General features: G+C 36.4%; 1 protein-coding gene across 2 annotated transcripts in view; it reads left to right on the forward strand.

Moving 5' to 3' along the window:
- The window catches only part of COL4A3 (collagen type IV alpha 3 chain), an 85,593-nt gene that overhangs the window by 20,543 nt on the left and 39,794 nt on the right, over window positions 1-25,256 (forward strand). Inside the window, exons 5-16 of one of the 2 annotated variants that reach the window (XM_040612490.1) lie at window positions 13,106-13,162; window positions 15,738-15,827; window positions 17,412-17,456; window positions 17,901-17,945; window positions 18,241-18,303; window positions 19,047-19,100; window positions 19,945-19,971; window positions 20,575-20,652; window positions 21,676-21,738; window positions 22,223-22,258; window positions 22,376-22,417; window positions 23,879-23,956. In XM_040612490.1, the coding sequence (XP_040468424.1) occupies window positions 13,106-13,162; window positions 15,738-15,827; window positions 17,412-17,456; window positions 17,901-17,945; window positions 18,241-18,303; window positions 19,047-19,100; window positions 19,945-19,971; window positions 20,575-20,652; window positions 21,676-21,738; window positions 22,223-22,258; window positions 22,376-22,417; window positions 23,879-23,956 (678 nt within the window). Of the gene's footprint in view, window positions 1-13,105; window positions 13,163-15,737; window positions 15,828-17,411; window positions 17,457-17,900; window positions 17,946-18,240; window positions 18,304-19,046; window positions 19,101-19,944; window positions 19,972-20,574; window positions 20,653-21,675; window positions 21,739-22,222; window positions 22,273-22,375; window positions 22,418-23,878; window positions 23,957-25,256 lie in introns of those variants that run through there. The other variant, XM_040612491.1, reaches the window with a different exon arrangement.

A 25,256-nucleotide genomic window follows, 5' to 3' on the forward strand; every position in this document is an offset into this window, starting at 1 on the left:
GTGTGAGTAAAGCTCTAATGCAGTGCATCAGATTTTTTTACTGCCTATCAAAATGTTTTGCAGTTCAAGGAAAAAAAATGATCTACTTTGTTATTCTGCTGTAATTAACTGAAGCAGACTAATTAGAAGTAATGTTTCTTCTGAAATACTGTAGCTTTTTCACTCGCCCGTCCTGGGTAAAGTGTCTGGAAACAGCATAAGCACCTCACCAAACATGTTTTTCTTTCATGGCACTCTGACTAAATTGCAGTCAAGTTTAGTCATTTAACAAAGATCTAATTGTTTTGTTTGTAATGGAATTAAAATACCTCTTGGTTATTATGTAGAACAGAGGTACCAGACCTATTTGCAAAGTACATGTTTTCTGCAGAGTTGTTTCAGGCTCTGCCTAGATCTGATCTTTGCTGTAAAAGCCAGATGTGGAAGAGGAATAAACTCAAGACCAGCTTCTGACCTAGTTTGTTGTTCTTTATTCCATTCTTCTCTTCCTCTGCTGGTACCTCCCATTTATTGTCCTTGTTTCTCCTAAGAGGTGGACATCATCAGACGTGCTTCTGGATAGCTGTTAACAAGTGCAGGCTGTGTACCAGGCATTCCTCCCCCCATCCCCCTGAAACACACACTCATACTTTTTCTAAGCCTCTATTCCGGCTTGATCTTGTTGATCTTGTCGCCCTGTTTCATATTTTTACCTACAAAGGAAGGGAAAAGGAGGTGTATCAACAAGTAAGACCTCGCATATGGCCCAGTAAAGCATTTCAACATTTTTAGCAACCTCGGTAGAATCCCTGCACTTGTCTTTACAGAGTTTCACCAAGTGATTTTGGTTTGACACAATTAGATATGGATGCATCCGTGTTGTTACATTTTTTGCTTTATCCTGCGGTTGCTTTTATATAGGTTGCTTAAAAATTTTTTTAGTATCTTCCCATTAATTGCAAGGGAAGTTAAATCTCAGATTTGCTTTAGAAGCTTTTCCAAACTCGGCTCTGTAGCTATTTCCTTTTTGATCACCAAAGCACTTTGAAAATCCGTGAGTAAATATAAGTGGATCATCTATATGCAAATTCCTTAGTTTTTCCTTTGTTAAGTTATATTTTTGAAAAATAAACATCTGAAATTGTTATTGTTGGACATGATGTTTTTAAGATCTTTTCCAACACAAACAATTCTATGATTCTGGATATTTGCCAGACTCGCACATTAGTTCATTAGCAGCCTTTCTGCTTAAGGTAAATTACAAAGCTCTGAGATACTAGTTTTGTAGAGTGTTGTTGTTACTGGATCCTTTTTTATACTTAAGTCTTAAACACAGGATTTGGGATGGTAGGAAGTGTCTTCTACAGAAAACTTGTTCAAGCAAAGTTTGAATATGACCTACAAATTCAGTGGTGCTCAGAAAATTCAACAGATCTCATGTTGTTTGAGATTAGTTCAAACTAGATTGCGACAGATAACTGAAATCAGTTTAAGTTTCAGATATCGTAATTTCTATTCTTGTATGAAAATGCTGATATTTTCAAAAGAGAAAGTCTAATAACTTTCTAGATTATGAAGCAAATCAAAACTTTTAAAACAGTTTAAATAAAAATCCTAATTAAATATTAGTGCTAATGTTAATTGACATGAAATGATTGATCAGTAAATCATTGCATCTTGGCTGGACTGTCCATTGCAAAGAAATTGGTATTGTTTGTGTTTTAAAATTGTGCTAGACTTTAATATGAAAATAAATTGATATTTGATCAGCAAAATTTTTCTGTCTGCATAAATTAAAAAATGTTTCAACATAGAAAAGTTTTAAGTGTATGTCTCTTTAAGTAGTTTATTCTAATTACTATTTTTATTATTATAGAAGACAAGCAAGGAAGTCATTCATTTGTGCCTGCTGATGTCTTTACAGCAAATTTTGGTCCTTGCAGCCATTCACAGAGTCCAGACTTCTCTGCCCTTAGGAGGCTGAACTTTCTGGCACCTGCTAGGGAGTATTATTATCTGCATTCTTGGCCACTGGCACGCTCTAATCACAACTTCTGAAAACTCAGCAGAAGTAGCATCTTCCCATGTCAAAGGCTTTTCAGCTTGCTTGATGTATTCCTTCACTCCAAATACTGATGTTATAATTCTTTGGATTTTTCCACTGTTCATTTAAAGGCTTTAGAACAACAACAATGATAATAATAATAATAAAATCAGTATTTTTCCACAGGGAACCTTCTTATTCCTCATTTCTGTTGTTTTCCTTTCAGAAAAAAAAATACTTGGCTTCTCTTTTTTTCAGTTTGCTTAACAGCAACTGGAACTAACACTGTCTTAATGCACATGTACAATCCAATTAATTCTCCTGAGTGTGTCTTGCCTTTTGATGACATCCATGTACTTCTTGTATGTCTTGAAATAAAACACTGATGTAAAAATGTTCCCTGAAACTTGCTGTTTCAAATGACACTAATGACAGTTGAGTTCATTAGTATTGAATCGATTCTTAGTGGCATTATCATTTTTATGGTGGCATCGTGTTATCATGTGTTCAGAACAGGATAAAAAAGAAGTTTCTACTTGAGCAAGATTACTTGATAGCAAATTAGCTGTACCTCATGTTACTACCATTTTTTGATTTGCATTATAATGTAGTTGCAATTTTGTGTTAGCTCCCAGGATAAAATTAAGTGCTGTGTATTCTGCCTCTATCGTTACTCTTTGTATTTTTTCATCATGTGCTGCTGGAAAAGGAGGGGAGATAGCAAACTCAGTGACTATAGGACTTTAGAAGATCTTCTTTGCATTTCCTCTCTCACTTATGCTTACTGTCTGTGCCTTGATAGAAGTGTTTGTGTTTCCCAATTAATTTCATTTTTATGAATGTTAGAATTTGCATGCAAATACTTATAAACTAGTCTGCTTTTCTTTGTGCAGTATTTTTTTCCTAATTATATGCAATCTGCATTGCTTTCACAAATGGATCTTGATACATGGCTCTGGAAGGAAAAAATGCGGTGTTTTAGCTCAGCCATGACCATATCCAAGGCTGGTAAGAATGGGATGCAGGCTGAATTGCTTTGTTTAACTAGAAGTCAAAATGTTGGAGGGACAAAGTGTCACAGTGAGAATGTTCCTCTTCTGCCAGCCTTTGGAAGTGCCCAGGTTCATTGTCGCACCAGGCAGCTGAGAAGGGAAGATGTGCACCTGAATATACAAAAGAGAGTTCACTGAGCGTGTTAGAAAAACAAGTCCTTTGTGAAGTGTTCTCTTTGATTTAGTTAATATGATCCCAGCTCTGAAGTCAACGGGGGTGTTACTCTGATAATTGGGACCGATTTATACCAGACTGTTCTGATCCTGATTGCCTCTATAATTAGTTGTAATTCAGCCATCATCTCTGTAGATGAACAGGCCAATGTCAGAACACTGCAGAGCAATGCTCTTCCTACTGGGCCAAGAGAGTTAGCCGAGTTGCCCTAATGTTTGTGCATGAAATTGATGGAGTTCTGCTGTCTTGTGCCGCTTGGAGGCTTGCTCTGATGACCGAGAAATGAAAAGTGTGCCTCTGTGTGTGCTGCATCATACAACTGAAAGATGATGAACCTCCTTAGGTGATCTGACTAACCACCTGTGAAAATTTGAACAGTTAATGCTTTATGTATACCCTTTACTAGCAAATCTACAAAGTAAATACACATTTAAGCAAAACTGTTATAATTCAAGTTATTTTGCTGACTGAGGATCATTAAAATGATCAAACTAGGCAGGCAGACACTAGTTCCTTCTTCATTGCTTTGTATTTCATGTAGGTATATCAGCATTTTATTTTGAGATCTGTGCTAGCAATCTCTTCTGCGATACCTAGAGCTGATTTATCATAACATGTCTTTGAAACAAAATACTTTGCTATTAAGTGCAAGTAGTATGGGATATCCGGTCATCTGTTTTACTGTCACATTCTCACCCTACTGCCTAACAGTAATACTAGAAGGCTCAGTATGTTGGCATGGATTACAGGAGCCTAGGAGGAAGGTTGAAATACAAAAAGGCTTTTTTTCTTCTGAGTTGTTTACAGCCCCAGTCTCTCATACACACACTGAAAAAACTTCTATTTTGCCACACCTAGTATATTTTTAGTTCGATTTTCTTTTTTTTTTTCTTCTTTTTTTTTTTTTTTACCTAGCAGTTTTGTGATAGGGTACAAGTCTCACAGGTTTACGGGTTTTCCATTTGGCTTCATTCATTGAAGGCTTTTTAAGTAGGGCTTCATGCTGCATTTTTCCACAGATCATTTTGGAGGAAGCTGCAAGGAAAAGTAACCCATTTATTTTTTTTTAATCTGTGAAATCACAGAGCTTTTCAAAAAAGGAGAAACCAAAGCATGTGCAACAAGCTTTCTCTGAACAAGCTACTGTTGCTTTCATTGCTGTTTGTACCACTTAACAGAAGATGCACAGGAGGAATTTTATCAACATACAAATATACAGGCCTGAGGAGACAACAATTATAGTGAATACCATTCCCACACTCAACACCTGAGAAGAAATACAAATTTTGTGGTGTAATGCTAACCATATTATGGTACATAAGCAAAAATTCACTAGTTAAATGGTGTGTATTCTTTGTTACTAGATTGCTTTTTTAAGATGACCCTCTGTTAGGAAGGAAGAACACGGATGAATAAGCTGATTAAACACCCTTAAGAGGTTGCTACACAAAACAAAATTCTGTGCCCTGAATTGCCTAATCTTTTTTGACTCGTAGAAAGGAAGAATATTTCTTTTGTCCCTGTGTCCTATTCAAGGTCAGGAAAAGAAACCCTCAGAGATGGGGTTTATGGGTCTGCCTTCGCAGATTTTACCCATCTGGATATATCATGAACAGTTTGGTCCAGTTTCTGATAGTTCTCATCACAGTGACTTCCACCCTAGTGAGATTATTTGTGGAGCAGGATATAGGTCATTATAAATTTAAGTGTCAAAATTTTCTGTGTTTTAGCAAAAGAAAGAAAACCATTGTTCTTTATAGTTAATGAGGGAGTAATTCGGTATCTTCTTTTTATAGACCAAAAGCAAATTAAAAAATCTGAAAACCAGAGATTCAATTGAGAGCCTTGACAGTTTTCCAAAACTGCACACAAAATGCCAGCTTTACGTACATAGATACTGAGTAATTTTAGGCAGCTTCTACAACACAGGCCTTAGTGGTCATCACTACAGAGCTCAAAAACAATTTGAGTTTGTGAAAACTCTAGGTATTGTCTTTTTTTCTTCTGAATTACATTTTACCTATTTTAATCTAACACGATGATAACGTGTGGGCACAGTGAAGATTGCTAAGCCTTACTGTTCTCACATTTCCTAATTCTTTACTGTTAGTGAATTGGAGAGGAAGGAGAAGCTCCATGTAATTAATTGTACTGTATTTGCTGGGACAAGAATATGGTTGGCACCATGGAAGTTGTATGTGGAACTTATAAGCATCATGACAGGGTGGTGTGCTTTTGTCAGGATAGCATGAACAGCTGTGTTATGGTGGTTTCTTGGAACTTCCATGCAGACAGGCTTGTTCACAGCAAAAAAACTTTACGCTGTACAGTAAGTGTATTGAAAAAAAAAAATAATAAAAGAATTGCAGTGTGGTTTACATTTTTTGGTTTGGTTTTTGGTGGTTCCCCCCCAGAATGTAGTTTATTCCATTAAACATAGGCCAGAAATACCAGAAGTTCTATGAAAATTTCGTTTCCTTCTGTTTATACTGTTTCACTTAAGCTTTATACTGGTGCTTTTTTTATTGTGCTAATATGAATAGTTATAATGGAGAGATTTGGCTAACACTATGAAATTATTATACAAAGTTCTTACCAAACAGGTTTTCGCTTCAAAAACTAAGAGAAGATGTTCAAAACAGTTTGAATCTCTGAAGTGAAAAAGGGTTTTCATACATGTGTTCCCTTAGCATAATAGAAATTTCTTTAAATGTTCATCTACAGCAGCTTCTTCCATTTCTCCATACCAATTATTTACCATAGTTGGTTTGCAAATACCATTATAAATATGTATTTATATTATAAAAAAGAATTAATTCCTTCCAAAAAGAAGTCCTGACAGTTTAAAATTAAGGATATAAAGTAAGGAAATTCTTAACAAGTTCAGATAGACACATGTGTGTTCACATCATGTGATCACGAGTTATCTGTAAGCTAGACACAAAATCCTGCTTCTGTGAAGTGTTACGGAGAGGGTTTTTCCTATGATCATTAGTGCTTAGGACTTCTGCTCTGCAACTTGCACGGAAAGCAGCAAATAACCAGTAATACAAGGCCTGTGCCACTAAGGAGGGATATTGATTCAGTAGTTATTCGCTGAGCAAGGTTCCCATTACAAGTGTTTAACAGAGTTTTTTCAACAACTGTCTGTAGCATAAAAGTTGACTTCTGTTGTGTCTTACAGATGTATTTCTAATAATGGAAAGTCAAATGATTTTTGTCAGGTGCTAGGTATTCAACCGGTAGGCAAAATGCTGTGAATTCTGATAGCATATATGGCTGTTAACGGGAGTCTTCTAAGGTAGGAATGTCTGGCTGCCTTCCAGTTTACAAGTGACTACACAATGTTTCAGGGTTTGGGAACTGACATATTTTCCTTCATCTCATCATCTCCTATTTCTGCTCTATGTTGTCTATAATTATTGAAGGCTTAATAATTTTGTTTTATTGTACTGGCCCAGCAATCACTAAAAAAACACAAAGTTCTTCGTGGTCTTTGATAATTTTAATGATTCATGTTTGATGCTTAGAATGCATGAAAAACTTTTAGTATACAGATTGTAATTGTGAGACTGGTATTTTGTTTTGATAGCAATGTTTTGGAGTGAGGGGACTTCATTCTCCAGTACCTTGTAGGCTACATGGTGATTTACAGTTGTGCAACATGAGGAATATGCTACCAGGGTCACGTATCTACTAACCACGTCTAGATAGAATTACTGACTGTGCTAGTCTAGCTAAGTATCCTAACACAGGTGCGTCACACTCAGAAAAAGAAATATTTTCCTTACGTAGCCTTTTCCACAGTGGGAACTTTTTTTTTTTTATATACAGCTTTCGTCCGAGATCGTCTGCTTGAGCAGCTTAGGATAAATTTTCAAAAACATAACTGTCTCCAAGCTAGAAGCTTTAGCTGGCACCATAGTGTTCTTCAGAAAGTGCAGCATTTCACATCTTTGTGCAGTATACCGACCCCAACGCTTCTGTAGTGTAGATCAATGTTAAAGCAAAACTTTACACTTACTGTGATCATAATGTACTATACCCACTTTTATTAATGTAGTAGAGAACATTAGAGAAATGGGCCCTTTGTAGTTTTAAGCACTATATTAACAACTATCTGAGCAGTATTATTCTATGTGCTCAGCTGCGGTTTATGAACACAGCTGGAATGTGTAAAGTGTTTGCTGTGCACTGATACAGCTCAAGAAGAATTCAGAAATCTCAGTGTGTCAGCAGCCCTTGAAAATTCATAATCAAGACTCTTAAAGGAACTGAGTCATTGATACATAGTATTTAATAAGTATGGGAATTTAAGAGAAATTACAGAAAACTGGAAATCAGATGATAATTTACTTCCACTTAGGAAGGACCACTGTGATGACCCGCATATTTGTAGGCTGCTCAGGATACCATTAACAAGCAGAATGATGTAAAAGAAAAAAAATAATAAAGTGACATCATTGAAAAATAGATCTTTTCCAATAAGTATTAGTCTTCGATGGACTCCTAATTTAGTGATACTTGAAGTTAGAAGTTAAAGATCTAATGGCAGGATAGGTGAGATGCTAATAAAAATGAAGTTTAAATGAAAAAGCAGGCTTGCATTTTTAAAAATGAGCCTGATCACCCATTAGAACCACCAGTGAAGGAAAGTGACAGCTTCACCACTCACTTGACAGAAGACACCCGGGCTATTTTTACTGTCCAGAGTGATTAATGGATATCACTTGCACTGCTTTTAATTCATCTTAAAATTCCTCATGTTGCACAGTCATCTTTCATTTATGTTAACCAGACTTTACCTCTGGAATCAATGGAGATCACCCATGAAATTAAAGACCTATCAGGCCAGAGGTGTAAACTTAAGCCCCACTGCAGCCAGATCACTATATTCCTGCAGAATACATTGAATTTCATCTCAGCTTTCATCTGAACATCTTTATTATTAATCCTGTGTGGTCTTAATGTAGTCTTCATCTGAAATGTACTTAATATGGTGCCTTGTGTATGTATTGCAGCAACACACTTCACTGCCTGTCTGTCCTAGGTGCAGTATTTTTAATACAAATATGTATTTGGAAATCATAGCTGACCTACTCTGATCTTCTCTGGATCTGGAAAAGCAAATAGTCTGACTGTTCTGTCATCATATGTGTCATTCCAAAAAGAGATTAATGAAGAAATATTGGGTCATCACCCTCACTGGCTCATTTTTTCTGTTCCTCATCTTTCTGCCGTTAAGCTATTCCCAGTGTGACTGTGAGTCATAACCACAGGTGTGAGTAACAGGACTCAAAGACTGCGCTATTGATAGAAACACCTATCATTGTTTGCTTTTTTCCTTATATTAACACTTTGTGATGTCCTTTGACATATTCAGGTTTGATAACATCCCTAAGTACATTCTCTGACATCCTTCATATAACTAGTGATATTGGCAAAGTGCTGTGAGCTGTGCAAGATTCTCTCTGACACTCCAAATAAAGTTGCTGCAAACAGGTAGTAGACTCAGCATGGCACTGCATTAAGCTTCGTATAGGTGACAACGTAGTCTGTAGTATGTTAATTTTTCTTTCTTCATCATTTCTTTGAGGGATTCAGTGAAGGAGAGTGCTGGAACACTTTTTAAGCAGATGCTTAAATTAGTCTCTGAATTGGGGGCAGGAAGAGATCAGAATCCAATCCCATAACGTAGGAAAGACAATTCCGTGTTACAGATAAGGTTGCAACCATGGGACAAAGCATAAACTGCTCCAGTAAATGTGCTTCAGTGTGTACAACTGTAATTATTTAAAGAATGTATAATACTACTACTATTATCACTCAAAAGATTTTTTAAAAGGAGGTCCTCTCTGAATTCAATAAATTGTTGAGTTTTTTAAATTTTGGTTCATTGGTGAATTAATTTGATTTATTATTCATATAATGGCTTTATCCTTTGACCTAGGTTTTTAGATTAAAAATATAGTGCCATCTACTGTATCTAAATATTTGAAATAAATACAGATGATTATTGTAAAAATCACAAAACTGGAAAACATGCAGTAAACTTGTGGTGGTGTTAATGCATTTTCTTATGTAGATGTTATTGTGAGGATTTTGAATAAACCATTAATAACTAATACTCAATTTCCTTATCTTATAACCTGGCAATATACTATTGTTTTGTTACGATCCTTTGATAAAGCAGCTGCAGGCATCTTGTAAGGATGTGGAAACATTCAGTAGTATAAGTGAGCAATGATTTTTTGGTTCAAAGCTCCTTTACAGAAGGCATAATCTAATCTTATGTAAAAATCATATGCCAAAACATTTAGTATTATCTAGCTAACTGACTGTGTAATGTAAAATCATCTTTGGTCTTTTCAGTTTAGTTTAAAGTGATATGTGTACACAAAAAGACCTAAATTGATCTGAAAGCTTACTAATGGCAAATTAAACACATTCTAAGCATTCTGACTTGAAGAGCAAAGGCTCTTTTTCTTTTAATAGTTTAGTAACCTTGATTAGTTGTGTAGCATCGTAAGTTTCTACATGTTCGTGCATTTCACTTCACATTGGATTATCTTTGATTGTAAGTTAAAAGAAAAAGTTTCTTCTGTATGGGTACATATCAAGTCTTCTGGAGATGATACCTATTATAGAAGAGTAATTTCATTTGGTGATTTCTCCACATGTCCTGGAAACTGCTTTGCATTCAAATACTGTAAAGAATCTGCTTCTAGCTTTGCTTTCACAGGTAGAAGTAAGGTACAACTTCATGAAGGTCTATAGAATTATAAGGGTAAATAACTGGTACTAGAAAGATGAGAAACAGCCACTTCTGGCTTCTAAGGGAAGTTCTCTATGGTCAGACAGGATGTGCTCCCAGTTACACTGAAGAAATGCAGAGAATTTTAATACTGTAATTATTTTTTCCTTAGTAAACAGCACCTTTCCTGGACTCAGACATGTGTCTACTAAATCTGAAGTTAAATCTTTGTTTTGGCAGCTGGGATTCCTGATAAATGGGTCTCATAGGTCTTGTAGTTAATTTACAGTTTTTGTATGCAAACCTTAAAAATATGATAGCTTGAGTCACTCACCAGCCCTGTACAGCAGTAAAATGCAGTGCCTGCAGTTTAAGACTAATTTTGTGTACTGTGCTATATCTTTCCTTGGGATGCTAAACATTGAACAGTTACTGGTTTTATACCACTTAGCAGACATGTACCAATAACCTGTGTCACCTATTTTGAAGAGAATGCTTTGGGATGGAAGGTACTGTTATTGAATAGGGAATGAGAAAATTGGTTGTCTTATAGACTAGTACAAATTTATTTTGAGATACATGTCACTGTATCCTCTGGTAGTTACGGTTAAAGGCTCAAGATATTTGTCATATAACTAACTTGGTGAATTTAGATTATCCAGTGCCAAACTGATTGACCTCACTGAGAAGAAATCAGGATACAGTTTTTTGTTAATTCTGCACTAGTGTTTATTCTTATGTCTCTGGTGATACAATCATATTGTTAAAAATAATAGTAAAGTAGCATATTCATGGTTTCTGTTTTACGTGACACTTGTTTTCCAAATTTCTGATGCAGTATCACTTGAATTCTGGCTTTCAGATCAGAGGAAGAAGGAATCTTCTTTAAATATCCCAAAGAATTAAGTATTTAACGTTTGCAACATTTTAAAAATCTAGCTTGAAACAATCACCTATTGATCTGTCTATAGAACACAGGCAGACAATCATTTCTTGAGGGATTTGCTTTTCACAGCCAACTGACTCTAATTTCTGTTTTGTTTTGTAAATGTATGTTTAAATAGCTGTTCACTTGAGGAATATCCCCTGCATCTATTTTTAAATTAATAGCCTGACTTCAGCCACCTAGAAGACAGGCAGCTACTGTCAGTAATCGTCTAGTCCATAGAGAATAGCAAGTACTTGCAGCATCTTTCCTCCATTCTAAAAGAGGCGCTTAAAGAGACTGGATGAGTTGTTCCAAACTAGTTGTCAAGTTTCCTTGTGTAGTCCAAGGAAGGAGACAAACACCAGGAACTGTGTAAGAAATGAAGGCAGCTAGCTGATACCACATACCTCAGGTTTGGATGGTAAAGATAGAAGAAATTGATCCTAGCTTGTGGGAAGAAAAAATGCTTTTCAAGTCTGTAAAATGTTTTACCTGAACAAATTGCCAGAGGAAAATTTGAATTTAATGGCAGTCTGACTTTACCATTATAATGGAGAACATTTTTTTTCTCTCTCATTTTCTGTTTTTTGAGAAGACCACTGGAAAAGTTATAAATTTGGAAGAGTGCTGCTGTTGTATTATGACCATTTGTAGAGGTTAATTAATTCTGTCTTCAAGATCTAAATACAAATTTGGTATCATACCATCCTAAAGGCTTTAATCTTCCATGAAAAAAATACAGTTCTTAATTCTTTCCAGAATTTTATGCAACTTAGAAAAATACCTTCATAACCAATACGTGATAGTTGTCCCTTTCTTATTGTCTGTAACTATAACATAGTATATGGTCATTGTGGTAAACATCTATACTATTGTGGGAGGATAAACTGAAAAATAACCCTCTTTCTACAGCAGTGAAAAAGTCATTCAGCAAGAGCTTCAAAAATAAAGAATTTAAGTGTGTAAGTAAGGATAATAAATGCAGTTTACTCCGCATTTCTATGAAATACATGGCTTCAATAACCTAAATGATTTTTTAGTATGTATAATATTTATGTTAATAAAGGGTTATTTTTTTTCGCCTCCACTTCACTGAAATGGCATATGTCTACATGAGCGGAAAGAAGTCCTTTGAAGCATTATTCTAGCTAGGCTGGGCTAGCTCACGTCCTGAGTGCGTGATAGCTGTAGCAGAAACAGGGCACAGAATGGTTAAGTGTTCTCATGTTCACTCTGGATCTCAGAGGAGCTTTGCAGCTTTGCTGGGCTCTCTGCTACCACTGCTACCTCGTGTGGGAGCTAACTGGTTTAGTCATGCTGTCTATGCAGCTACACACTGAATATCCTTGTTTGGGTTCGTGGTTTGTTTCACTTAAGTGTGAAGTGCAAACAATAAAAACCTGAATATTTCTTCATACTGGATAAATCATTGAATTTTCCCAAGTTGTAGTTGCTCCTTAAGTAGCCATGCCATACTCCAGCAGTAGAGGTCACAGGCATAGAGAGGTTTGCATTCTACAATGCAACACTCAGCCCTCCAAGGAGGGTTTTGAACTCCAGGATGACCTGAGGACCAGACATGCTGGTAGCAGCTACAAACCAGGACTTGCAGGAGTGTGGATGTCCCTGTGTGAAGGCACCCACTATTACACAGCTTGGCTCAGGAGACCTCCAGAATTAAGAAACAGCAAAGTTGAGGCTTCTTTGTAATTGTATTAAGTACCATGTGGCAGGGTCAGGAGGTGAATGCAGCTACAGAAAGTCAGAAAATTATTGGTTAATAGATTAAAATAAAAAGAATATAACTGTAATTTAAAACAGTATCAGTACATGTGTTCATTTCTATAGTAAGTTTTTTAAAGAATTATCAAAGTTTAGTGCTGTGAGCCCAAACTCTTGAATGTTACTTCGTCCTGGTACTGTAACCCCAGTGGTGTTAAGTGTGGCTTCTTGGCCTTTACCTAAACTATAAAATCAAACTAGTGTCAAAAGACAGTACAGAGGAATAATGAGCTCTTTTCCACTGTTGAGAATTGCCACTCTTCATGAACTTTTAAAGTTGTTTATCCATGAAATATTTACCTTTCTAAAACCACTGAGATCTCATTTCCCCTTCGCTAAACAACACAATGAGAAAAAAAATTATTGTAAAGTTTGTCTTTTTGTTTTTCAGAGCTGTGTATGCAAAGGTAAAAGTCCCTGCTTTTGCAATGGCATGAAGGGTAGTAAGGTAAGAACAGATATATTTTTCCTTTTTTAAGGTCAGCTTATACCTGAAAATCATGTTAGTTGAGTTGATAAAGTGAGTGAATGTAATGTATGATGGCTTTCTGTCAACAGAGTCTACAGAGAATTGTTAAAGGAATACATTACTTTACTATATTATGTTAAAATAGCTCTGGGGACACTGTTTAACTAAGAAAGCTTTTTTGGTTTTGTTTTTTTTTTTAAAAAAAACATATTAGTTGGTTTACAGCATTGCATGATATTTGAACACCAACAGAAAAACTGTCCAAAGCGCTAGGTCCCTTTCACAAACTGCTAACAAATACCCACAGATACCATTGCCCTGGCACCAGCTCTCCTGTTACAAATTTCATAATGCCATCAAGAGTGTCATGTTCAGTGCTTCTCTTTTTCCATCTTTGGACCTTGCCCATCTCCCCACCGCCCCTGTTTCTAGTTCCTGAAGGAAAGCTACATGCACTGGCATCAAACAGATAAATCTGCAAACCAACACAGGGGATGAGTGTCTGGGTTCTAATCACAAACACCTTGCCAGCAGTGAGGGAACAGCATCAAAAGTAACAGAGCTCCAGCTCTGCCTGTTGCCAGTTGGCAGAGACTGGGAGTAGCTTTTAGACAAACCTGAATTACACAAATGCCAAAAATTCTTTCATTGCAGTTGGAAAAAAACAACTGGTTCGCAAATGAAAGGGGCATTATTAAAGAAGTCGTGGTTGTAATTCAGGCTAACTGTGGACACAGTGATTACGATACTAAACCTTATCAATAGATTTCAGATGTCTGTATAGACTTAGGATTGTGATCAGTCCCACTGATGACACATTTGGCTGGTAAAGGATTACTGCTTTCCTCCTGTACTTTTATTACAAAGAAAAATTGTCATATTACACCACAGAAAACACTCCTAGTCTTGCTTTTAGGAAGCTTCATTTCAGTGTTGGAGAAAAGTTCTCTCAAAGTAAGTATGTTCATTATTAAAACGTATTTTCATAAGTGGGAAAGGGGAATACTCACTCTTCAGTAAAACCTCAGTGGTTATTTTTCATGTTCTTAGTTGGTCTAACCTCACTTTGCCCTAACAAGTAAAATTTGAGACCAGGTGAAAAATGAGAAAAAAATAAGCTGCCCACTAGAAGAGAAATATCAATAATAATGAAGACCCACAGCTTGTTTCCATCAGTTCCGTATTAAAGCAACTGAGCAATTAGTAGGTAGGAGTTAATCGTTGTTTACACGGATGTTTTTCAGGCAGCTTTTTTAAGTCGGGACAGTTACATTAATCAATATATTTTGATAACTGTTCAATGTGAGGAAATTCTTCAACCTGAGAATCGTCTGCTCTTGTTGATCTGTCAAGAAGAAAATGTGGATGAAATTGCCGGTGCTGGAAGTGAAGCTATCAGGAGAGCTCAGTGCTGCTCTGCATCTGGAGAGCACCCCGGGGCTTCCCTGGGGCGGGGGTAGCAAGCTCAGTGTAGGCGGACCGGGACGGCTTTCGTCGTCCTGTCAGTCGGTACCACGCCCCCTCCAGTGGCACGTCCTGGTATAGCACCATCCTTTTTTGCTTTTCTTGGGACGCTGGTGGATGAAATAAACGATTTGTTTTAAAAAGCTGTGCCGGTTTATGATACAGATCTCACAGACGCTTCCTAAAAAAATGCAATTCTTATTTTGATTTGTGTTAAAATATTCTTGGATCGTATTTATATATTTTAAATAATATTTTTTTTAATTCAGACAGATCTTCACTGATGTAAAATTGAGCATGCTAAATTGCTGCTATCTAAAGAGTTGAAACATCTTTTCCGTGAGTTTCTAGGCTTGAAGCACTTTATTTTAACCCAGATAAGACTTGCATCTTCATTATATTTAACTGAAAAACTGAAAATGCCCCTTCCACTGTAACTTAGCCTCATGTATTCTATTTCTATAGCTTTAATCCTCTGTGTTTCCTTTACATGTTTTGGTTATTTAAACTTGATTTTAAAAAAATAAATAAATAATTGGGTGTGTTAATCTCTTAAGACTCAGAACAACTGTCTTATTCTAGCTGTATGTTTTTCTTGCATTTGATACCCACTGTTTCTTTCCATGGCTTTCATGAAGAGACGTATTGGATTTGGAGCTGACCTTGCTGTACAGCAGCAGCCATTCATTTTGCCAACTACAAATTAGAGCTGCTATGATGGATTTGAATTTGTGCTGCTTGTAGGGACTAAACATAGTATAGGAATATTAACAAGGAATATATTATCAGCTGCTTTCTTAAACTTTTAATGCTAGCAATTAACTTCTGTACTCTGCAAAATCTGGAGTACTGTTGTCTTCTGGTATCTTCAACCATTTGTATGAGCGTGTTACTTCAGTGGTACCATGTGGCCTAGGCAGCACATAGGCAGGACCACGAAAACAGGTCAGTATGGGCAAGGATAATATATCTGCTACAGACACATATGTATAAGTTAAGAGGTACTGAAAGTAATGAATGCCTTAGAAATAAGTTATCAAAAGGAGAATTCATAGATATTTTAAGAACTTCATTCTCTTAATGTTTACAGGGTGAAAAAGGCTTTCCTGGTGTTCCAGGTCCACCTGGTCACAGAGGGTTTCCTGGTCCAGAAGGACCTCCAGGACCACAGGGACCAAAGGTAGGTGTGTATGTGAGATACAGAGAGAGACACACAGAGAAACTACCATGCTTGACTGTGAAAGTGAGTCATGACTGGATAGAGAATTCTGTTTTAAAAACTAAACAAAACCAAACCTGTTTCAGGTGAGGGATGTTGTGTAGTCACCAGCTACAATGGTCATTTTTGACTGAATTGAAGTAGCTGATGCATGGGCTTTTGTTGTTAGTTGTCCATTGCCCAGTGCTAAAGCACGTGGACTGAACTGCCGGAGGCAGTGGACATGGGTCTAAATAGATTTTAGCAGCATAACCTCAATTTTGTCTTAGCAGTGTACTCTGACACCTATTGATGGAAAGAGAGGAAACGAGCTACTACTGAGACAAATATGAAAAACAGATTTAAGAAAATTTGAAGGGAAAGATGGTTTTAAAGATAAATCTTGGTCTGTTTAGGAAATACCTAGTTGCCTGCAGTATGGAGAGGGTGGCTTCCATGATTTGGGCTTGCTTTCTTTCCTATAGGCCTAAACTGAGGCTGAATATGAATTTTCAATGCCTCCTGCATAAGCAGAAAAAACAAATAAATTGCTCATTAAAAAAAATATTTCTATTTGTCTTCAGGAACAGTACTCTTGCTGTCATTGTTAAATAATTATGATGACTCTGATGAATAAATTACTTGTGTGTAAATATAGTGTGAACTCAGCCACAGTATAAATCAGGAGAGTAGGGCCACAATCAAATTGTGTCTATGACCTGCACTAATGTGGCTCCAGCACTTATCCATACCAGGATTTTAGGAGCTATGCAGTTTGGTACATTCCCCATTTCCTTTCTGGAAATGATAAAAACTTCTTGTTATCAGTAAAGCTCTAAGCACCTTGAAAGAATTCTAGCAGGTTCTGTCTAGACTGTGCTGTGGCATGCTTTGCTGTCTCCTTTCAGCCTTGCTCTCCCATCCTGCTTAGCCCCCTTTCAGCCTGCTCCTGGCTTTCCTTTCTATGCACAACAGTGCAGGTGAGAGGGGCTGGTATATGCATATACCTGATCATTACATGGACATCACCCATATCTGGGAGCCTTCCAGCTATTTCCTCATAGGGAAGCATTTCCAGGACTCACAGTTTGAACAGAGCCATAGCAACTGCTTTCTCAACATACCATGACTGTTATTTTTTTGACCTATGATGAGACATATATATATATCCCTTCACTCTGAGAGTGGTGAGGCACTGGAACAGGTTCCCCATCTCTGGAGGTGTTCAAGGCCAGGCTGGATGGGGCTTTGAGCAACCTGGTCTAGTGGAAAGTGTCCCTGCGCATAGCAGGGGGGCTGGAACTAGATCTTCAAGGTCTTTTCCAAACCAAACCATTCTGTGATTCTATGATATATTCCCTGTAAACACTGGAAGGGAGGGCAAGACACCGTGATTTATGCAAGTTGTATTAAATGCTTGTTTGCTTTAGTGTCTGTAATAGGCAAATCATTTATTTAAATAGTTTCATGTGCACATTGGCATTAAAAATATTGCACATATCGTTGACAGATATGTTCTTTTTCTCAGTTATATTGAACTACGTTATTTTTCCATTTGTGATCTAGGGTTCTCCAGGGCTTACAGGCTTAGCTGGACCCAAAGGTATACGAGTAAGTATTTATATTTTAAACAAACTTGTATGTATTAGATGTCATGTTAAATGCCATCTTGGTTCAGTAATTTGTGAAAATTAAATTATTATATATGATTTTAAAGTATTCTTAAAATTTATGACACAGAGTATACACATTATCTATTTTTTTAACTTTTACCTTTCTCGCTACACTTTATGTACAAGGTTCATACTATATTGGGGTGTGCTGTGGAAAAAGTCAGGCTGGAATTCCATAAAGAGATGTTTTGGATTTTTTTCTGTGGGCAAAACCAGTCTTTGTGAACAGTACATAAGCCACTATTATACTTGGTCATAGTCAGAAGTATTAAGAACACACTGGTCTTTTGATAGAATCATAGTTGCATTCATAAGAAATGAAAAACTGCATCATGAGCTTTTGCTTAATATTTGCATTATTCTTCTATTTTTATATCATCAGGGAGCCCCAGGAATACCTGGATTTTCAGGTCCCCCAGGCCTTCCAGTAAGTAAAAATGAAACTGATTTAACCGTTTCTGTCTTACTACAGTCTTCAGCACATAATTATCCTCAGCCCAATGTGCTCACTCTAGTCTCAACATGAGCATTCTCTCTGTCAATTAGCCTAAAGATAAAAATCTTAACATCAGCAATTCTCAGTCATTGTAATGATTTAAGAACACATTGTAATCTGTCAGGTCTTGTGAAACACTGCTCTAGCATAAACTCTTCCAGTGTTGCTGTAGGGCAATATGAATGTGTAAAAACAAACTTGTGTCAATTTCACACTTCTGTTTTAGGGTGAACCGGGAACTGTTGGTCCTCCTGGGCGCTCGGGTGCTCCAGGATGTAATGGCACAAAGGTACAAACCATGCTGAATATCACAGAGATCGTGTTTTGCTATGCTTGGGAACAGGCAAAAAAACAATTTTCCTCCCAGTGTACATCAACGCTGATTTATTTTGGTTTGTGATTTTATCAATTAGGAAAACTTTGAATCATGAGGCTAGAGGAAAGAAAAGTGCTGTCTTTCGGTGTAAGAGATATAATTAAATAATACACGTTGATGGCCTTTGCTAAAAAGTTAATAATAATGTTTGATATTTTGACAAATAAAACCTTTTTTCTTCAAATCCAAGTGACCTAACCAGTTTTGTCCAACTTGTCCCTCTGTTGAAATGGGTTATAGAAAAGATAGCTAGTTAATTTTATTTCACCACTGTCTAGCTTGCAGTTGACAATTCATAAATTCTGAAAGCAATTAAAAGGTTTAACGTTAAGTTACCGTTCACTAGGTATTCTATGCTCTATGAGAAATGCTTCCAGCATTCTGAAAGAAGGAGTCAGAAGGGTGCCTGCTACAAGAAATCATGCATTTCTAGTGAAACAGTGAACTGATCTGACATAGCTAATAAAGCTTGGTGTTTCGGATAGAAGTCAAGACCCCATACAGTGAGGCTGTGCCCCTTCTAGCAAATATGGTGGTAATAAAACTCACAATTTTAGTATGATAACATTAACATTTTCTTTTTTAATCACTTTTGCTAAAATCAGACCAAATGATAAAGAATAATATGCATTAACAGTCACTCTTACCAATTTCAGGGCGATCGAGGTTTTCCAGGTCCTCCAGGTAGAAGAGGTGCTCCAGGCATTCCAGTAGGTGTCTGAAATTTATGATTGCATGCATTTCTGCCACATAAAGCCATTCACTGAAGGAGTGTAAAGCATCACATTAGCAGACATTGACAACGTTTGAAATATATAGGTCGCCCCACTTACATTAATATGAAAACTGTGTGGTAAAGAAAGTTAAAGGTAATGCGTTTATCGGCTGCATGTTGGGCCTTAACTTCTTAGTTAATGAGTGCATGTAAATTCATTGACTGGTGTTAGCTCTTTAGTGTCTCAAGGCACACTCGTGAAAACTTACCACTTGCATCTTTAAAGGTGTCCAATGTATATTTAATATATTACAGTTTCAGTTTGTGCTTAATATCTTTGAGGATATGGCCTAATTAAGTCAATAAGAACCAGGAATTAAACCCAAAACTTCTCGTTCTAGTTGCATTGCTTTAACTCTAGGATTTGGTTTTTCTCTGTAGAAACGTGTTTTTAAAGAAACTTCTAAACAAACAGAAAAGGAAAGCTGTCTCTCAAGTTCCAGTGGCTTCAAATTGAATAACTTTTAACCATGATCTTTAACAGCTCTTCTGATATTTTTTTTTTTTATTATTATTGATTTGTTTCTTAAGGTCAGGCTTCAAAACTGTTCTGCCTTCAGTTATAGAGTTGTAACTGTGAGACTGGAGTATTCCATAACAACATGCTCATTCTTCTTAAATTGAAGTCTGGCACAGTAAACATGTATCTGGCTATACACTGTGTCTGTGAAAAGAAATCACTTCAAGATTGCCAACCTTAAAGTACATTTAGAATGTGCCCTTTCACCACTATCTCTTTCACTTTTCTCTTTTAATAATATGATTGTTCTTCTCCCTAGGGTATTGATGGCATCAAAGGAGAGAAGGTCAGTTATTTACATCATACTATGTGAAATATTTATGGACAATCAACAATGTGTGTGCATGTTCACTGCTGGAAAAAGAGTTCTTAACATCTCTGTGTATAGGAAACAGTTTACTTCCCAGAAGAAGCAACCACAAACTTTGGTGCTTCATCTGTACTAGTTGCACTCACTCCAGGTTACAAAACAGTATTTAGGTTTTTTTCCCCCCTTTAACTACTGTTATTGCATGTAATGTATTTCACACTTTCAAGCACACAAGGAACTAAGCCCCTCCCCCATACAGCTTATGAATTGATATGGAAATCTGCAAATGCACTAGAGAGTATTTTAAAGGGATAAAGAGTACCAGAAATATATTGACGGTCAGGACTGTGGGTGAGTAATGTAGGTATGTCTGAAATAAAGACTGCTCCAGACAGAGAACTGAAATGCTTGAAAAAGATATATTCTGTTTAATGAAATCTTTTTTAGAGGTAAAACTATCCATAGTGGAAAGTCGCCATCATTATGCAATTCTGATGTTGCTTAATTCCCTACAAACTGTATTAGAAGATTTGTTCCACCACAGAGTTCTACACCATAACTTTTTATCCAATTATCCAGGGGTTCCCTGCAGATGGATATAACCAAGGATATGGTGCAAAAGGTGATCCTGGATTGCCAGGAGTGCCTGGACTTCAGGTAATTCAGAATTAATTCAGACTGATGCACACACACACAAACAATCTATATATATATAAACCACATTATATATAGTATGTGTTATATATTAAAATTATATTATATAAAATGTCAGTGGTTTATATTTTTTTATAGATATAATATTTTTAAATGATCTGAAAATTTTCTAAATGAGAAAATAATTCTGTGTCTTAAATTATTAATTCTACAATCTGATTAATACAATATATTTAAAGTATTTCTTCTCACTTTACAAAACAGAGTACACCAAGACAATAGTAATTCATTTTGCCATCAGAACCAATAGTTTCCATTCTTTGTTAGTGAAGTGAGGTAGGGAAGTCAGGTTGCAGACAACCAACAAAACTTTATACATGGAGAAAAATTGGTAACACTTTTGGAGGGTTTCCCCTACATACAGAATAGAACAGAATAGTTCAGCGGGAAGGAACCTACAATGACCACCTAGTCCAACTGCAAAAATTCCCCATGAAGTAAGACTGAACAGATTAGAACAGCTCAGCTTCTATAGTAGTAAAAAGGACGTTCTGATCCATATTTTTAAAACGGAGATTGATAGAAGGCAGAGCAGACATTTCTTTTGATTGTTACAATAAATGGAGGACATTGAATTAAAAGGAAAATAATAATTTTTAATTTTTCATTTTTTTGAAAATAAAGCTTTAAAGTATAGAACTTATTGCATAGAATATTCAAAAGATTAGAGGCTTATTAGGGCTAGCAATGGGACTGTATGGACTATGAGAACGTCCACAGTTAAACAGGACATACATCCTCGAGTGGTTTAGTTTTAGAACAGATATGTTTTCTCATGTTTCAAAACATACACCAACCAATGAAGCAGTGAGGAGGGATTATACTTCTGTGTTATCCTGAGACATGAAAAGGAAATCCAGAGGCAGTGCTGCTCCTCTGTTTGTTATTCGGTCCATTGAATTTAGCATTGTGGTTTGCTCACAATCTTGCCAGGGTATTTACTCCTGTTTCTCTTTTAATATGCAGGGTGTCCAGGGTGCTCAAGGGTACCCTGGAGAACTTGGACCACAGGGCCCTCCAGGAGCTTCAGTGAGTATGAACTTCTGTCTCACTTGGTACTTTAACCTTTGATTTTTTGCTAGAAACCTATGGAATTGTACAAGTACCTGACCCTCCCAGACTTGTTTGAGGTCAAGAGACATGTGTATGCAACATCCATATCCTTCTGCATACATCTGATTTTTTTTTTCAGTTTCTTTTAATTATTTTTATGCACTTTCATGTTTTCAGAAGCATCCTTGTCCATGTAGGCATGTTTTAATTTTCAAATAATTACCCATAAATTCACTTTAAATACTAATGTGTATAACTGTGAGAGATGTATATGTTTGCAACTAGATTATATAGGCATTCTGTCACCCACTCACAACAACTTATGGTTGTAAAGGTGGAAAAAAGAATAAAAACAGTGGTATCACTCATGTGAAAACTGGGTACTTCAAAACGCCTGTATTGGTGCTGAAGAGTGTAATTTTTTGTGTTAAGGAATTTTTTTAATTTTTCCTTTTTTTAGGGCATGCCAGGGGTAGCAGGACCTCCTGGACCTAAGGTAGTCTCAGATTGGTAATAAAAATGAAAACTTCCTATTATGTGTAACATCAATTAACTCATTTTATAGGTGTTTTTAAAACTAAAATAACATTTAGGGGTTTGGGTTTTTTTACAGGGTCTTATGGGACTGAAAGTGATAGGAACCAAAGGAAGAAAGGTAATTGTATAAAATGCTTAACATTTAACATTTTTTTTCTGTTTTGTTTCTGTTTTCTGGGGGGTTTTGTTATACTATGGGGAAATGTTTGGGTAAGTAAGTACTGTGAAATAAAAATTTTCAGTGTGTCTGTGGAAGTGTTCTATTGGAAAATGAAAACATGGCAATTAATATTGAAGGACAAACTGTTTTCACATAAAAGCTAATGATATAAACTTCCTGATGGAAGGGTAGAAACCTAAAAGGAGCCAGTAGTTAATATTTACTAACACATAGCATAAAAATTAACTTATATATAATTTGCACGGTGTATCTAAATGCTTATCTAAGCTTGTAAACATTGGTAAATATAGAGCATCTGTAGACTCACAACTTCTTATGGCCAACATCTTTTCAGTGTCAGGCTTTATGATGCTAGAAAACCTCCCAGATTTTGAATAGAAATTGGATGACTTGTCATCCATATTCCCTGTATAACTGACATTAAGCTAGAAATGACTACGAATGAATATATTGTCTCTCAGGACCTCAGCCTGCAGTTGGAGGACTAGTGTAGTCCATCTGAATGTCCTTACAGGATGCTTTCAGGAACTTGAGGCATCTCATAATTATGCTAACTGACCTGCAAAAATTCAGCTGTGAACTGAAGCAGCCCTATCTGACAGTGGGGTTGGTTTTAACTTTGTAATTACTACAGGGAATGTTCTAGGATTTTCCTGGAAAAACTTCTGTAAATAGAACTGATTATTCATTAGCACTAGCTCAGGTGACCATGGAGCATCTTTCTTCCTTATGAGTGTGATGCATTCTTTGCTGTTATGCTGCAAGTGCATGTAAAGGCATTCAACAGGCTTAATTAAAATCACTGGAAATTATGGATGTTGTTTTATTGAGGTCCACAGGAAAGATCACATTTAGGACTTCCCCTGTTCTAAAAGATCCCTAGTGAAAAAGCGTACTGCAATATTAAGGTTTTTGGTTAAGGAAATATGAAAGCTAATCTTAGCTGTCAGCGCTATACTGAAGTCATCTCCCTGTAACACACAGACTGCAGTTTTGAGGATGTCACCAAAAACTGTTCGTGTATTTTATTGATTTGCTCAGTCAAATTGAGACAAAAATTATAATCAAGGAGATACTTTTATTTCATGTAGAGTGAAAATGGTTGTATAACCTTTTAAAATAAGCAAATTGTAAGCTAATTTAAAATAAAAGTTAAAAATTTAAGCTAAAATTTGCATATGGATTTTTATATTTCTCAGCTAGAAGTTTGTCACAGTAGTCTGAAGTCTTCCATATGACTTTTTTATTGGAAGACAAATAGCAAGCAAAGAGAAGTGTTACTGTATCAACAGCTAAGTGTAATGGCAGAAAAATTTTCACAATCTCAAAAGTATAGCAATAATAATTTGAAACACACTGCTGCTTGCATTTGCTCTATTTTTCTTTTTTTCTTTCAAGGGTGACACTGGATTAACGGGACCCCCTGGACCACCAGGAACAGTTATTGTGACATTAAGTGGACCAGACAACATGACGGTAGTAAAATCATTAAACATCACGTTCAGATAATGTGTTTTACTAGGTTTTACTTTGAGGGGGCATTTTAATTTTCATTGTTCCAGTAACATTTCCTTTTACCCATCCTAAGATTTTTTTGGACTTGTTTAGTTAGATACTAAGCTCTTCCTAGAGTGTGTCTGTAGGGCCAGCTCAGCTGAAGCCTGTGTATTCACGTGAACATCTAAATGATACCAGTGGAATGCTAAGTGCTTATTAGTAACCCACCTGCTGTGGATCTCTAAGTACATGAAGAGTAAATCACTTTTAGCTTCACAAAATCAACATGGATTTTTCTGAGTGGCTATCAAAGCCACAGCTGTGCTGACCTCTGGGCCTTGTCACTGAAAATATCAGGACTCTGAGCTACCAGAGTTTCACAAAAGCTTACAACATGTACATTTCATAGTTTATTTTCTCATTGTGTTTACTGGAACATGGAAAAGTGTTGGAAAAACAATGAGTATTGGAGAAATACTCTGATATAGCTTTCATTTTAAATATTGTTTTGTGAATTAAAATTCTTGCATTTTTTTCTCATATAGAACTTAAACAGGTACACATTTTTAAACCTTCACATACTAACAAACAAGTCTTCAGCTTATTCTTGACTCTGTTTTCCTTTACTAATTTGCATCTTAATACATGGAGTTATCAAAACTCCTTCTCCATTATGTACTAAAATAAAAAGTGAATTTTGCATCAAGACTGTATGAGGAAAGGCTGAACTTTGCTTCTGCAATCTGTCTCTTCTTTTAGGCACAGCAGCTCTTCCCTGTTTAAATCAGATATGGACCATCTGGAGCACTTCTCAGTCACAGCTGTGGCAATTTATTCAGGGGGAATGGCAATTTTCCAGAGACGTTGTGTGTTAAGGTTTAAAAACCCCTCAAAACTTACATAAGTAGTTTGGGGCATGAGTCTAATTGCTTAATAATTAGGCAGCCCATAAACTTTGCCTTTACAATGACCTGAGGATGTGGCCTAATACATAATAATACTACACAGCAGGCTAATCCAATCTTGAGCCCACAGAGGCAAATATTGTGTGGGTAGCTACTGCATTTACATATTGCAGGTAGCTGTAGCTCCAGTGAAGCAATTAAGGTCTATTTGGTTTTTGCTTGCAATTTGTTGCCATGTCTGGGGTATTTACTGAAATTCCTTTGCCTGCAATCACAGGTAGGCTGTTTTGAGCTCGCTATGTTCCGAAATATGTGCAGAGCCAGTTTCTTTTCAAACATCATAGACCTAGGCAGGAGCACCAATATGAAGTTCT

Source organism: Falco naumanni, chromosome 13 (assembly GCF_017639655.2).
Source record: "Falco naumanni isolate bFalNau1 chromosome 13, bFalNau1.pat, whole genome shotgun sequence".
Lineage (NCBI taxonomy): Eukaryota > Metazoa > Chordata > Aves > Falconiformes > Falconidae > Falco > Falco naumanni.